We start from the raw sequence: 17,097 nt of genomic DNA, 5'->3' as shown, positions 1-17,097 counted from the left end.
GGCTGGTGGGAGGAGCTGTAGGAGGACGGGCTCATTGTATTGGCTGGAACGGAATTATTGGAACCGTATCAAACACATCAAACCTATGAAAACTACATGTTTAACTCCTGTTCCATTAATTCACCAGCTATTACAATGAGCCCGTCCTCCTATAGCTCCTCCCACCAGCCTCTGCTGATCAATATAGGAGGACGGGCTCATTGTAATAGCTGGAATTGAATTAGCTGGAATTGAATCTATCTTCCTTGCAAGCTATTTAGACTACTTAAAGTCAGCTAAACAGGAACAAAAGGAAGATGGCCCACAGATTAGGGTTATTTTCCAGTAGGCCTACCTATTGAATTGTAAAATAGGCTAGTTTACAGTATAGCAGGCTACATAGGCCTAAAATAGGATCATATTAATTTGGTTAACGGTATCTCGGGTATCCTAAACAAGAGCTCTTAGAAATGATATAGCTAGCCTATGCCTCTCTCTGTTTATAGGCTATTGAACAGGACGAGCGGAGGAACCGGGACGCGCTTCAGAGTACGAAAGTGACGTCACGAAGTGCCATTCGGCTGTGGGAGGGGGAGGGGGTATATAACTAAATAATAGATTACTGGTCACGTGGTGTAAGCAGGCTTCTGAATGATTTAAAAGGCTCTCGCCTCCCACCGCCTCCTGGTGATGCGCGAGATGCTACTGCTGCTGAAGAGAGAGAAGGAGAAGAGAGAGAGGGAAGAGAAAGAGAGAGGAGAGAGAGGCAGAGAGAGCGAGTAAGGGAGAGCGAGAGAGGAGAGAGAGAGACTGCAACAGCAGCCGACATGGAGCTCGAGCCTTTCCGGGGGACAGCGAGCATCCTCTAATCTGCCAGGGTCACGGTAGAATACGTAAGTGCATTTGTTTCTCATCCGTTCTCTCCATCTCTGTCCCACTCTCACTCTCACTGTCTGTGTCGTCATGGTTTATTTGTGTGTGAAAATGGCGTATTTGACCCGCGGTATGTATGTGTGTCCTGCAGTTGATCGCGCAGTTGTTTGATGATAAAATGTTTCATTCTTGAGTCACACCTGCTTGGCGTGCGTGTGCATGTGTATGTGTTGGGGGTGGGAGCTCGCATCCCGGTTGTAGCTGCAGTAGACACCAGGAGAGAGAGAGGAGAGGAAGATACGATTTGGTTATTACATAAACCCGACATAAAGGTATTTGTTTATCAACAGCTAGAGTAAATGTTGAAATCTGCCTGATATCATCACGTAGAAGGCTACATCTCATCTGATCGCTATTTTATCATAGAAGGACCTTTAGATAGATATAAGGCTACCCTCTGCTGTGTGTGTGTGTGTGTGTGTGTGTGTGTGTGTGTGTGTGTGTGTGTGTGTGTGTGTGTGTGTGTGTGTGTGTGTGTGTGTGTGTGTGTGTGTGTGTGAAAGAGAGAGACCTTACGAAAGGGATGCTTATCATCCGTTTTATAGCATCATGTCTGCATGGGTAGGGTGCACGCCCATGTGCACGCCTATCCTCTGCAAGAATCAGGCTGTCTTTTTCTATAGATGATAGTGTGCGTGTGAGGGGGAGGCATCTGAACTTGTGTTGTTGGGGAAACTCTTGGGAGCAGATTTGTTGGGAGGTACAGGATAGGGTAGGGTAGGGTAGGGTAAGGATAGCGTAGGATAGGGTAGGGTAAGGATAGGGTAGTATAGGATAGGGTCGGATAGGGTAAGGGTAGGATAGGGTAGGGTTGGATAATGTAAGGATAGGGTAGGGTAAGGATAGCGTAGGATAGGGTAGGGTAAGGATAGCGTAGGATAGGGTAGGGTAAGGATAGCGTAGGATAGGATAGGGTCGGATAGGGTAAGGGTAGGATAGGGTAGGGTTGGATAATGTAAGGATAGGGTAGGGTAGGGTAGGGTTGGATAAGGTAAGGATAGGGTAGGGTAAGGATAGGATAGGGTAAGGATAGGATAGGACAGGGTAGGGTGAGGATAGGGTAGGGTTGGATATGGTAAGGATAGGATAGGTAAGGATAGGGTAGGATAGGGTAGGGTTGGATAAGGTAAAGATAAGGTAAGGGTAGGGTAGGATAGGATGGGGTAAGGATAGGGTAGGATAGGGTAATGATAGGGTAGGATAGGGTAGGTTGGAAAAGGTAAGGATAGGGTAAGGGTAGGGTAGGATAGGATGGGGTAAGGATAGGGTCCGATAGGGTAAGGATAGGGTAGAGTAGGGTAGGGTTGGATAAGGTAAGGGTATGGTAGGGTAAGGGTAAGAGTAGGGTAGGGAAGGTTAGGGTTGGATAAGGATAGGGTAGGATAGGGTAAGGGTAGGATAGGGTAGGGATGGATAAGGTAAGGATAGGGTAGGATAGGGTAAGGATAGGATATGGTAGGGTTGGATAAGGTAAGGGTAGGATAAGGGTAGGGTTGGATAAGGTAAGGATAGGGTAGGATAAGGTAGGATAGGGTAGGGTTGGATAAGTTAAGGATAGGGTAGGATAGGGTTGGATAAGGTAAGGATAGGGTAGGATGGGGTAAGGATAGGGTAGGATAAGGTAGTTACTGTATATTATTGTGTTATAACTTTCCATCCTCTCTGGGTTTGAGAATGAAACAGATAGTAGAGAGAGAGAGGGATCAAAGGGAGCTCTGTAACTGCAGTATTGTCATCAGAGCCTTCACACACATTCCTCTCTCTGTCTGAGAAGCCAAAAGCTGGAAACATTGATTTCAATTATTTAGGGCTGAGGTTTAAACACACGCACACACTGAGATATTGAGACAGGTCTGTGTGTCAGAAAGCCTGGAGCCTGAGAACAAGCTCATCTCTATTTACATGTCATGAGAGTTCTCTATCTCGTTCTCTCTCTCCATCACCCATTCTTCCCCATGTTCCTTTTCTTCCTCTACCACTCTTCCTCATCCATTCTCCCCACTCTCTGCTCTCTCACTTCTTTACATCTCCCTCTGTCCCTCTCTCCCTTTCTCTCTCTTCCATCTGTGTGGTGCTGGCCGTGGTGCTGAAAGCAGCAGTCATTAACAGGACTGGGTGGTTCAAGTCCTGAATGCTGATTAGTTGACAGCTGTGGTATATCAGACCGTATACCATGTGTATGACAAGACATTTATTTTTACTGCTTTAATTACCTTGGTGACCAGTTTATAATTGCAATAAGGCACCTCGGAGGTTTGTGGTATATGGCCAATATACCACGGCTAAGGGCTGTATCCAGGCACTCTGAGTTGCGTTGTGCCTAAGAACAGCATTTTGCCGTGGTGTACTGGCCATATACCCCATCCCCTCGGGCCTTATTGCTAAAATATGGTGTTGATGAAGTCTTGATAATAGGCATGTCTGTTATGTTGTATTAGTTTGGCTACATTCCCGTCATGCCAAGGAAGATCCCTAGGTGAGTTTAACCCTGATGGGGATACCAGTTCAATAATTCCCCTCCTGTCATGGCTAGATGTCACGGGGAGTAACATTGACTGCTCCCTATAAGCTTGTTTGTAATGGATTTAGATCAATCATTCTGTCAACAGGTGTGTGTATGTATGTGTGTGTAATGCGTAATGATGAAACATCACTGAGCCACAGGTTGCAGCTGTGTGTTTGTGTGTGTTTGTGTTCCCTTATACTGTCTAAATGTTTGTTTGCGCAAAGTGCCCTTTTCTTGATTGCTTGATAGATTGTTGTGTGTGTGTGTTTATAGATGATCTCATAAACCTTGTTCTTTTGCATGTGTGACTCACCCTCTCACAAGAACACACACAACCTGATTTGGTTTGTGAATGGCAGATAGCCTCACTGACGTCACAGAGCCTGTCTGTGCATAAAAGCTAGTACAATCATCTCCACACACACACACACACACACACACACGCGTGCGCGCACACGCACACACACACCATCACAGAGCCATCTGCATCTCCGCCATCAGCAGCACACCCCTACCAGACTACAGGCCACGTAGATATGTAGAAAGATAGAGAGCGAGAGGAAGGGGGAATAAACTCTGGGCCCTAGTGATGTGTACAGCGTATTAGAGAGAGAGAGAGAGAGAGAGAGAGAGAGAGAGAGAGAGAGAGAGAGAGAGAGAGAGAGAGAGAGAGAGAGAGAGAGAGAGAGAGAGAGAGAGAGAGAGAGAGAGAGAGAGAGAGAGAGAGAGAGAGAGAGAGAGAGAGAGAGAGAGAGAGAGAGAGAGAGAGAGAGAGAGAGAGAGAGAGAGAGAGAGAGAGAGAGAGAGAGAGAGAGAGAGAGAGAGAGAGAGAGAGAGAGAGAGAGAGAGAGAGAGAGAGAGAGGGCTGCGTTCCAGCTGTCTTTCCCACTCTCACTACACTCTTGAACTCAGCACTGGAGAGAGAAAGAGAGAGAGAGACTGAACGAAAGGAAGAGAGAGAGAGAACCTTTCTCCTGAGTCAGGTCCTATACTCAATGATGACATACCCTCTCTCTGACTCTGACCTACTCAGAAGTCCAGTGGTTGCCATATCAGAACATTGCCGGCTGCCAGATTGGACTGAATGAGGCTCTTATCTTTATTAAGGTACTGAGTTCCAGAAGCTGAATCAGGATATACGTTCTGTCAATCAGACAGAATGTTGGCTGGAACACACAGCTAACCACTCACTTACAACAATGAATCATGCCCATGGATTGGCTGATTGAATAACAATAATTTATTATTATGGTGGATGACTAGGAAACCAGATGACAGACAGATGGATGGATAGGCATACCAACAGGCAGACGGACGGACAGACAGACCGATCGAAAGACAGAGGATGGCTGGACATTGTAATGGGCTGTTTACACCTGTTCTTCTAGTTAGGGAGGACAGATCCTATTGCATTGTGTTTGAGATCAATACTGTGTCTGATGGGAACAGATGAGCTGTTTTATCAGTCTGCTGCTCATCCCTCCATCATCATCCCTCCTCTCTTATCCTTTATGTCCTATTATCCACACTCTGCAGGGACAATAGCTGCCATGCCCACCTCTCTCCTGTATTGTGCCTTGTTTGGTGGTTAAACTGAAACGCGCACACACACACACACACACACACACACACACACACACACACACACACACACACACACACACACACACACACACACACACACACACACACACACACACACACACACACACACACACACACACACACACACACACACACACACACACAACCACTGTGGTTAAACAGCTGGGTAATTGCAGGCCTCGTTTAAGTGGTTGATGGCTGAGAGGCGTGTGTGTGTGTAGTGTTCGATGATTGAGTAGTGCTCGATGATTGAGAGGTGCGTTGGCCCACTCTACATAAATGACTTCTCTTCCTGAGTGCAGACAGAGGGGGAATAATAGTGAATTAAACAGAGAAAGAGAAAGCTCATTGAAAGAGGGAAAGAGGTTGTCAGTAATAGCAGTCATCAGAGCAGGTTATTTTCCTACCCGGGGCGCACATACAGACTGTGTATTAACTCCTGTTCACTTTAGACCAGATGGTTTTACTCAATCATCTTCTATGAGTGCAGTCGTTGACTGACTGGGCGGAGGACAAGGGGATTGGTTGATCGAAGGTTGAATCCGTGACTGTGTCTCAAATAGAGCCCTGTTCCCTCTATAGGGCTCTACTTTTGACCAGTACTCTGGACTAAGTGCACTATGTCGGGAATAGGGTGCCATTTGGGACGTACCAGCCTGTAATTATTTGTCTATGGCTGTAATTATATTGTGTGTGCTTGTGTGGGTCTGTAACAGAACAATGTGTTCTGTCAGATTGGGGAGTGGAGGAGTTGAGTCCTTACAGTCCATCAGCTCTGAGTTCATCTCAGGTCAGATCTAATCAGGAAGTGATGATGACTCAGGAAGTTACAACACAACACAGTCATCTGGAACGCATGCAAGCACACACACACACATACACATACAGACGGATATGAACTGTCCTCTATGGCTTGGTGTTATGAGATGGTTGCTATAACAACAGGTCTACAAGGACCAGCTGATAATTAGTTCTCTGTGTTCAGGTATAAAGTCATTCTGGAAGACACACCTCGCTGTGTGTATGTGTGTGTGTGTGTTTACAGTAAAGGATGGATAACCAGCCATATCTTCCCCAATGTGACTGTAACTGTCAAACAGCTGTGGACAAGACACCGACATGGTGTCATATGTTATCAGCTGTATTGTACTGTATGTGTAAAAACATGGGATTTTCTGTTACAGATTGACACCTGAGACAACAGAGAACATATCACCATGAAGCACTGCTGACACCCCCCTCACCTGACTACCAGAGAGAAGACACTTTCTTCCTCCCATCCTCTCTCCCACTCAGCCCATCTTCACAAGGATAAACGTTATTTACGAGAGTGGGAAAGGTGAACGCCGGAGGATAAAATAGAAAAAAAAGCTAAAGCCCTCTCTTGACCCTTGACCTCTAACCACTGACCTGTGACCTCAGTATGTCAGGCCTGCGTGGTAAGCTGCAGCGTGTCCAGTGGCGGGCAGGATGGCACACCTTCACCTCCAGAGTCCTCAGGACCAAACCAGTAGAGAGCATGTTGGACTCTGGGACAGGTAGGTGTTTACAGGGGGCCTCTAGGAGTGTGAAGGAAGGTGGTAATGTATGTGTGTGTGTGGATATATGTGTGTGGGTTATATTAACGTGTGTTTTATGTTAAGGTGTGTGTTTGTATGCTAATGTAAGTGTGTGTACAGGTGGTACCAGCAGCCATGGCACCAAACTAGCGAGGGTGTTGTCCACGGTAGACCTGGTGTCACTAGGGGTGGGCAGCTGCGTTGGCACGGGGATGTACGTGGTCTCTGGGCTGGTTGCTAAGGAGATGGCCGGACCTGGCGTCATCGTCTCCTTCATCATCGCTGCTGTCGCCTCTATACTGTCAGGTAACACACACACACACACACACACACACACACACACACACACGCACACGCACACACACGCACATACAAACACGCACGCGCGCAGGCACGCACGCACGCACACACACACACACACACACACACACGCGCACGCACTCGCGCACACGCACCCGCACACACGCACACACAAACACGCACGCGAGCAGGCACACACACACACACACACACACACACACACACACACACACACACACACACACACACACACACACACACACACACACACACAGCTACTGTACATGATATTTGTGCGTCTCCCCTTCAGGAGTGTGTTATGCTGAATTTGGGGTTCGCGTTCCCAAGACAACAGGCTCAGCCTACACCTACAGCTACGTGACAGTGGGGGAGTGTGTGGCCTTTTTCATTGGCTGGAACCTGATCCTGGAGTACCTGATTGGTACAGCCGCGGGGGCGTCGGCTCTCAGCAGCATGGCGGACTCACTAGCCAATAAAAGCATCTCTACGTTTATGACTACACACATCGGAACACTCAACGGCCTGGGTGAGTCTGGAGAGGGGAGGAGAGGGGAGGAGAGGGGAGGGAGGGGGTGGAGAAGGGAGGAGGGTGTGTGCTGTATATCTGTGTGGGTGTGTGTGGTGTTTCCAGTAGCTGTGACATAATCTTCCCTGAGACCTGGGCTGTGTCCAGCGTAGAAATGTAGTGCCTTTCTGACAGTTAGAGTAATAATACAAGTCAGTAAGGTTCACCTTCCTGAATGTGAGCCTGACGTCTAGAGTGGCTAGCAGTATAGGAACAGACAGTGAAAGCTCATTCCTTAACATAACAGATTATCACTACTTTTTCTGTTTGTGGATTGTAGCGAGGGTTATGCTACAGTGTTGTGACAGTTGTGTGACAGCCTAGGAAATGTGAAAACAGACAGAGGGAGACAAAATCTCTCTGACAGGAAAAGGAAATGTTAACTTTCCAACCGCTGGCCATCTAGCCTGCCATCCATTCCCTCTGCTCACACACACACACACACACACACACACACACACACACACACACACACACACACACACACACACACACACACACACACACACACACACGCACACGCACACGCACACACACACACACACACTGTTGGCACGGTGCATGACTGTTGACAGTGTGTGTTCATGTGTTTTCTGCTGGTTCCGTTTTTGGTAATGGTGGGGCCCAGGTATCTAATGTAAGCTCTGTTACAGTAAACTCGTGTGAACCATTTCAACTTTGAGCCTGTTTCTTATGCTGTTTCTTATGAGGTCTAAAGGCAATAGACACTAAAAAGTCTGCAGGTCCAGACAACCTGGGCCCCGACCTCTTAAAGATAGCAGCTGGTATTATTACTGAACCTGTGGCTCACATTTTCAACTTCAGTCAATCAATTCCATACCCAGCATTTGGAAATCAGCTTATGTCCTCCCACTGCTAAAGGGTGAAGATCCCTCAGATCTAATAACTATCGTCCTGTCTCCCAACTCCCTATCCTGGCCAAAGGGGTTAGGACTGTGGCGTTCACGATATTTCGTCAGCCGGTGATTGTCAAGCAAATAACTGTCAGTCTCACGGTAATTGACCATTAATTAACATGAACACATTTAGCATCTCCTGGCTTTCATACATTTTTAAAAGTCTATTAAATCCATGTAATACAGCCTACATGTTCCACCATAATTTGCAAATAAATTCATAAAAAGTCCTACAATGTGATTTTCTGCATTTCTTTTTCACATTTTGTCTGTCATAGTTGAAGTGTACCTATGATGAAAATTACAGGCCTCACTCAATTGCACAATTGGTGGCTGACTAAATACTTGTTTGCCCCACTGTATGTCAGTTAGGCTCTACACCCCTTGTAAAGCGGATTAATGTGCTTCATTTAAAAAAGTTATTTGGCCACTTTAGTTGTGATACAAACCTTACTAAAACATATAGGCTTATGGGCTAGGCTTTAGTTGTGATACAAACCTTACTAAAACATATAGGCTTATGGGCTAGGCTTTAGTTGTGATACAAACCTTACTAAAACATATAGGCTTATGGGCTAGGCTTTAGTTGTGATACAAACCTTACTAAAACATATAGGCTTATGGGCTAGGCTTTAGTTGTGATACAAACCTTACTAAAACATATAGGCTTATGGGCTAGGCTTTAGTTGTGATACAAACCTTACTAAAACATATAGGCTTATGGGCTAGGCTTTAGTTGTGATACAAACCTTACTAAAACATATAGGCTTATGGGCTAGGCTTTAGTTGTGATACAAACCTTACTAAAACATATAGGCTTATGGGCTAGGCTTTAGTTGTGATACAAACCTTACTAAAACATATAGGCTTATGGGCTAGGCTTTAGTTGTGATACAAACCTTACTAAAACATATAGGCTTATGGGCTAGGCTTTAGTTGTGATACAAACCTTACTAAAACATATAGGCTTATGGGCTAGGCTTTAGTTGTGATACAAACCTTACTAAAACATATAGGCTTATGGGCTAGGCTTTAGTTGTGATACAAACCTTACTAAAACATATAGGCTTATGGGCTTTGCGACTATGATTTGAACAAGTCACAAAAAAGGCATTGTTTCATATACTGGGCGTCATCCACAAGTGATAATACAGTTGAAGTTGGAAGTTTACATGCTCTTAGGTTGGAGTCATTAAAACTCCTTTTTCAACCACTCCACAAATTTCTTGTTAACAAACTATAGTTTTGGCAAGTCGGTTAGGACGTCTACTTTGTGCATGACACAAGAAATTCTTCCATCAATTGATTATAGACAGAATATTTTACTTGAAATTCACTGTATCACAATTCCAGTGGGTCAGAAGTTTACATACACAGTTGACTGCGTCTTTAAACAATTCCAAAAATGATGTCATTGCTTTAGAAACTTCTGATAGGCTAATCGACAACATTTGAGTCAATTGGAGGTGTACCTGTGGCTGTATTTCAAGGCCTACCTTCAAACTCAATGCCTCTTTGCTTGACATCATGGGAAAATCAAAAGAAATCAGCCAAGACCTCAGAAAACAATTGTAGACCTCCACAAGTCTGGTTCTTCCTTGGGAGGAATTTCCAAACGCCTGAAGGTACCACATTCATCTGTACAAACAGTAGTATGCCAGTATAAACACCATGTGACCACGCAGCCGTCATACCGCTCAGGAAGGAGCGTTCTGTCTCCTAGAGATGAATGTACTTTGGTGCGAAAAGTGCAAATCAATCCCAGAACAACAGCAAAAGGACCCTGTGAAGATGCTGGAGGAAACAGGTACAAATGTATCTATATCCACAGTAAAACGAGTCCTATAAGGACATAACCTGTAAGGCCGCTCAGCAAGAAAGAAGCCACTTCTCCAAAACCGCCATTAAAAAGCCAGACTACTGTTTGCAACTGCACATGGGGACAAAGATTGTACTTTTTGGAGAAATGTCCTCTGGTCTGATGAAACAAAAATAGAACGATTTGGCCATAATGACCATCGTTATGTTTGGAGGAAAAAGGGGGAGGCTTGCAAGCCGAAGATCACCAACCCAACTGTGAAGCACGAGGGTGGCAGCATCATGTTGTGGAGGTGCTTTGCTGCAGGAGGGACTGGTGCACTTCACAAAATAGATGGCATCTTGAGGAATGAAATTATGTGGATATATGGAAGCAATATCTCAAGACATCAGTTAAAGCTTGGTTGAAAATGGGTCTTCCAAATGGACAATGACCCCAAGCATACTTCTAATGTTGTGGCAAAATGGATTAAGGACAATAAAGTCAAGGTATTGGAGTGGCCATCACCCTGACCTCAATCCTATAGAAAATTCCCTTTAGAAAATATGTGAGCAGAACTGAAAAAGCGTGTGCGGGCAAGGAGGCCTACAAACCTGACTCAGTTACACCAGCTCTGTCAGGAGTAATGGGCCAAAATTCACCTAACTTATTGTGGGAAGCTTGTGGAAGGCTACCTTAAACGTTTGACGCAAGTTAAACTATTTAAAGGCAATGCTACCAAATACTAATTGAGTGTATGTAAACTTCTGACCCACTGGGAATGTGATGAAAGAAATAAAAGCTGAAATAAATAATTCTCTCTACTATTATTCTGACATTTCACATTCTTAAAATAAAGTGGTGATCCTAACTGACCTAAGACATGGAATTCTTACTAGGATTAAATGTCAGGAATTGTGAAAAACTGAGCTTAAATGTATTTGGCTAAGGTGTATGTTAACTTCCGACTTCAACGATATACAATTCACAAGTGATAGGCTAATTTTGCCACCCATCAGACTATTCTTGATATAATATTGTCTTTACATATACTAAATTGTAACGGCGTTCTTCGTTTGTCAAAAGAGAGTCGGACCGAAATGCAGTGTGGTGGTTACTCATGACTTTAATAGAAAAAGTGACACACGAAATAACGATACAAAATACAAACAACAAACGGAACGTGAAACCTAATTACAGCCTATCTGGTGAAACTACACAGAGACAGGAACAATCACCCACGAAATACAAAGCGAAACCAGGCTACCTAAATACGGTTCCCAATCAGAGACAACGAGAATCACCTGACTCTGATTGAGAACCGCCTCAGGCAGCCAAGCCTATACAACACCCCTAATCAGCCGCGACCCCAAATACTACAAACCCCAATACGAACATACAATATAACATAAACCCATGTCACACCCTGGCCTGATCGAATAATTAAAGAAAACACAAAATACTAAGACCAAGGCGTGACAGAACCCCCCTAAGGTGCGGACTCCCGGACGCACCTCAAAACCATAGGGAGGGTCCGGGTGGGCGCCTGTCCATGGTGGCGGTTCCGGCTCGGGACGTGGACCCCACCCCATTAATGTCCTAGCTCCTCCCCTTCGCGTCCTGGGATAATCCACCCTCGCCACCGACCATGGCCTAATAGTCCTCACCCAGAACCCCACAGAACTGAGGAGCAGCTCGTGACTGAGGGGCATCTCGGGACTGAGGGGCATCTCGGGACTGAGGGGCATCTCGGGACTGAGGGGCATCTCGGGACTGAGGGGCAGCTCGGGACTGAGGGGCAGCTCGGGACTGAGGGGAAGCTCGGGACTGAGGGGAAGCTCGGGACTGAGGGGCAGCTCGGGGCTGAGGGGCAGCCCGGAACTGAGGGGTAGCCCGGAACTGAGGGGAAGCCCAGTACTGAGAGAAAGCCCAGTACTGAGAGGAAGCCCAGTACTGAGAGGAAGCCCAGTACTGAGATGAAGCTCAGGCAGGTAGTAGGCTCCGGTAGATCCTGGCTGGCTGGCGGATCTGGAAGATTCTGGTTGACTAGCAGATCTGGAAGAGACTGGTTGACTGGCAGATCTGGAAGAGACTGGTTGACTAGCAGATCTGGAAGAGACTGGTTGACTGGCAGATCTGGAAGAATCTGGTTGACTGGCAGATCTAGCTGCTCTATGCAGACTGACAGCTCCTTGCAGACTGACAGCTCTGACTGCTCCATGCAGGCTGGCAGCACCTTGCAGACTGGCAGCTCCTTGCAGACTAGCAGCTCCTTGCAGACTGGCAGCTCTGGCTGCTTCATGCAGACTGACAGCTCTGGCTGCTTCATACAGACTGACAGCTCTGACTGCTCCATGCAGGCTGACAGCACCCTGCAGACTAGTAGCTCCTTGCAGACTGATAGCTCCTTGCAGACTGGCAGCTCCTTGCAGACTGGCAGCTCTTTGCAGACTGACAGCTCTGGCTGCGTCATGCAGACTGACAGCTCTGACTGCTCCATGCAGGCTGACAGCACCCTGCAGACTGGCAGCTCTTTGCAGACTGACAGCTTTGCAGACTGACAGCTCTTTGCAGACTGCAGCTCTGGCTGCTTCATGCAGACTGACAGCACCTTTGCAGACTGACAGCCCTGCAGACTGGCAGCTCAGGCTGCTCCGAACAGGCAGGAGGCTCCGGCAGCGCTGCTCGCTTCGCAGAGGAAGGAAGGCTCTGGCTGTGCTGAACAGGCGAGAGACTCCAGCGCAGGAGGGAAGGAAGGCTCTGGCTGTGCTGATCAGGCGCACAGAAGGCCTGGTGCGTGGTGCTGGAACTGGTGCTACAGCACGCACAGGAAGCCTGGGTGCTCTACCGGAGGACTGGTGTGTGGAGGTGGCTCTGGATAGACCGGACCGTGCAGGCGCACTGGAGCTCTTGAGCACCGAGACTGACTGGCTCGATGCCCACTCTGCCCGGCCAATACGAAGGGCTGGTATGTGCCGCTGCCCGGTCTCTCTAGCGCAGGTCTCCTACCTGTCATAGCCATACTCCCTTTAAGCCCCCAATAATTTTTTTGGGCTGATTTTCGCTTCCAACTGCGTTGCTGTGCTGCCTCCTCACAGCCAGCGCCTCTATTTCTTCCTTGGGACGGCGATATTCTCCCAGCTGCGCCCAGGGTCCTTTTCCGTCTAATATCATCTCCCAAGACCAGAAATCCTTATATTGCTGCTCCTCACAATTAACGGGGAGAGTAGGCTCAGGTCTGACTCCTGACTCAGCCACTCTCTCTCTGCGCCCTCCCCCAATAAATATTTGGGGGTGACTTTCGGTTTTCGCTCTGTGCCGCCGTGTTTTTCTTTTCGACTCCATTCGCCTATAGCCCTCTTCGCACTGCTCCAGCGAATCCCAGGCGGGCTCCTGCACTCTCTCTGGGTCGGCCGCCCACCTGTCTATTTCTTCCCACGTCGTATATTCCATGCCATTGCTGTCCATAACGTCCTCCCTTCGCTGTTCAAGCTGTCGCTGCCTGTTAACACGCTGCTCAGTCCGTGTGTGGTGGGTGATTCTGGTCCGTGTGTGGTGGTGTGACTTTAATAGAAAAAGTGACAGGTAAAAATACAAAACAACAAACGGAACGTACCTACAATCTGGTGAAAGTACCCAGGAACAATCACGAAACCAGGCTACAATATAGACAACGAGAATCACCTCATTGAGAACCGCCTCAGGCAGCCAAGCCCATACAACACCCCTACTCAGCCGCAATCCCAATAACTACAAAACCCCAATACAAAATACAACAATAAACCCATGTCACACCCTGGCCTGACCAAATATATAACGAAAACACAAAATACTAAGACCAAGGCGTGACATAAATAATATATTTGTGACATTTTTATTGATTTAGAATGGACCATTATCATGCACTTGTATCGAAACAGGGGCAGCGGGACAAATACATGTCATCTATGCACTTAAATAACGAATGGAGGACGCTTTTCCCTGTGGTTTATTTCATTCCAGCCAGGTACACTATACTCCTGTTGTAAAGAGAAGCAATGTGCTTAATATTAGGAAAGTTGAGAAATAAATATAGTAGGCCTAGCCTATAGAAAGCTGATGGGATCCTCCTCTTTTAATAGAAGCCATCCCTCTGTTTTCTCACACAATTGCATAGCCTATAGAAATGTTGTGCAACATGACCTCTCATGAAGTGTTTGATGAGTTTTCGAATACTTTTGCATTAATGTTAGAGTGATTAGAGGGACAATAAAGTGCTGAGTACCAGGCAGTTAGCAATTTTGGTAAGCTACTAACGACCAGCAGCAACATCAGAGCTTGGAGAAGCCTAATTACCCTAACTAAACAGTCTTGTGGAATTTGACTGCCACCATGACTCGTGACCACCGGTGTGGCGGTAATACGGTCACCGTAACAGCCCCTAAGAGGGGTTCAGTCTGACTTTAGATTGGGGCACAGCACTACAACTGCAGCTATAGAAGTGGCAAATTACATCATAAATGCACTTGATAAAATGCAGCATTGTGCTGCTCTGTTTGTTGATATATCAAAGGCATTTGATTCAGTTGACCATGAATTGTTGCTAGCTAGATTCAGTAACATTGGTCTCAGTGAAGGGGCAGTAAATTGGTTTAGGAACTATCTTTCTGGTAGAACACAATATGTATGTACTGACAATCACAAGTCTATCTTTCTTGAGATTAATATGTGCCCCAGGGTTCCAGTCTACAATCCATGCTTCATCTAGATATGTTAGTGCCACTGAATGAATTTACATTTTTTTATGGGAGACTCTGTTACAGAGGAGTGTAAATGCTTATTTTAAATCTGGATTATGTTGTTGTATTCTATTCTATTGTTGTATGTTTTAATTATGTAATGTATTGATTGTTGCTGCCTTCTTGGCCAGGTCTCCCTTGAAAAGGAGTCTCTGGGTCTGAATGGGCATTTCCTGGTTAAATAAAGGTTAAATAAAAAATGTATGTTTACCTCCCGGTGTGGTGTGTATTTAACCTTCCCTCCCTCAAACTACTTCTTCCCATCCCTCTCACCCTCACTCTCTGCTCCCCCCCTCCCTCTCCCCATCCCTCTCACCCTCACTCTCTGCTCCCCCCTCCCTCTCCCCATCCCCTCTCACCCTCACTCTCTGCTCCCCTCCCTCCCTCTCCCCATCCCCCACCCTCCCTCCCTCTCCCCATCCCTCTCACCCTCACTCTCTGCTCCCCCTCCCTCCCTCCCCCATCCCTCTCTCCCTCACTCCTGCTCCCTCCCTCATCCCTCTCCCCTCGCTCCCTGCTCCCCCTCCCTCCCTCTCCCCATCCCTCTCCCCTCGCTCTCTGCTCCCCTCCCTCCCTCCCTCCCTCTCCCCATCCCCTCTCTCCCTCATTCTCCCCTCTGCTCCAACTCGCTCCCTCCCTCCCTCCTCCCCTCCCTCTCTCCCTTCCTCTCCCCTCTGCTCTCCCTCACTCTTTCCTCCCTCCCTCCTCCTCTCCTCCACTCCCCTCTAGGTAAAGGAGAGCAGTCGTACCCAGACCTCCTGGCCCTGCTGATAGCAGTAATAGTGACAGTGATCGTGGCCCTGGGGGTGAAGAACTCAGTAGGGTTTAATAATGTGTTGAATGTGATCAACCTGATGGTGTGGGTCTTCATGATGGTGGCCGGACTCTTCTTCGTTAACGGACACAACTGGGACGATGGAAGGTTCTTACCCTTCGGGTGGTCAGGGGTGAGACACACAAACAGACGTGTATACATATGCACACCCTATTACACACATACATTGGCAGGCATGCAGATATGCAATGAATTGTGATATTCAACTCATTAGTCAACTTCTCCTAGTTTACTAGCTAGGTTTAGTAGCAACATTGCTAACTAGCAGCTAACTCGAGCTCAACTGTTGGTGGAATCATAATGCGACAAGTGATTGTGTTTTAACACAGCCTTTAACCACTGTCTCTCTTGTGTGTGTTTATACCAGGTGATGCAGGGAGCGGCAACATGTTTCTATGCCTTCATAGGGTTTGACATCATCGCTACAACAGGAGAGGAAGCCAAGAGCCCCAACACCTCTATACCCTATGCTATTACTGTTTCCCTCATCACCTGCCTTACTGCATACGTCTCTGTGAGTACACACACACACACACACACACACATACACACACATACATACACACACACACACACACACACACACACACATACACACACACACACACACACACACACACACACACACACACACACACACACACACACACACACACACACACACACACACACACACACACACACGCATACACGCATACACGCAGACACACATACATACACACACACACACATACATACACACACGCAGACCCACATGGACACACACGCACGCACACACACACACATACATACATACACACACGCATACACGCAGACATACACACATACATTCACACACGCATACATTACACACGCATACACGCAGACACACACACACACACACACACACACACACACACACACACACACACACACACACACACACACACACACACACACACACACACACAAACACACACACACACACACACATACATCACACACAAGACGCATACACGCAGACACACACACATGGACACACACAAACACACACATACACATCCATGCCCTATTATGTTTGTGCAAATTACATCATTTGCTCTCAAGAGTTTGTCAGGATGTATGATTTCTGGTTGGTTGGACTCTCTATGTATGTCTGTGGTTTAGGATATAGACTCTATTCTCTATGGTTTCAGATATAGACTGTCTATATACTCTATGGTATCACATATAGACTCTCTATGTATGTTTGTGGTTTAGGATATAGACTTTATCTGTATTCTCTATGGTTTCAGATATAGACTGTCTATATACTCTATGGT

General features: G+C 46.7%; 1 protein-coding gene across 1 annotated transcript in view; it reads left to right on the top strand.

The window, feature by feature from the left end:
* Positions 1 to 595: 595 nt before the first annotated feature.
* LOC127918376 (probable cationic amino acid transporter) overlaps positions 596 to 17,097 on the top strand; it is a 19,290-nt gene continuing 2,788 nt past the window's right edge. The window contains 7 exon segments of the mRNA XM_052501649.1: positions 596 to 872; positions 6,208 to 6,362; positions 6,446 to 6,561; positions 6,703 to 6,888; positions 7,193 to 7,429; positions 15,691 to 15,908; positions 16,164 to 16,310. Of these exon segments, the coding sequence (XP_052357609.1) occupies positions 6,447 to 6,561; positions 6,703 to 6,888; positions 7,193 to 7,429; positions 15,691 to 15,908; positions 16,164 to 16,310 (903 nt within the window). The 5' untranslated portion in view covers positions 596 to 872; positions 6,208 to 6,362; position 6,446.

Source organism: Oncorhynchus keta, unplaced genomic scaffold (assembly GCF_023373465.1).
Source record: "Oncorhynchus keta strain PuntledgeMale-10-30-2019 unplaced genomic scaffold, Oket_V2 Un_contig_14066_pilon_pilon, whole genome shotgun sequence".
In the NCBI taxonomy this organism is placed as follows: Eukaryota; Metazoa; Chordata; class Actinopteri; order Salmoniformes; family Salmonidae; genus Oncorhynchus; species Oncorhynchus keta.
Note: the sequence above shows the minus strand (reverse complement) of the source record. Positions and strands in the feature narration are given on the sequence as shown.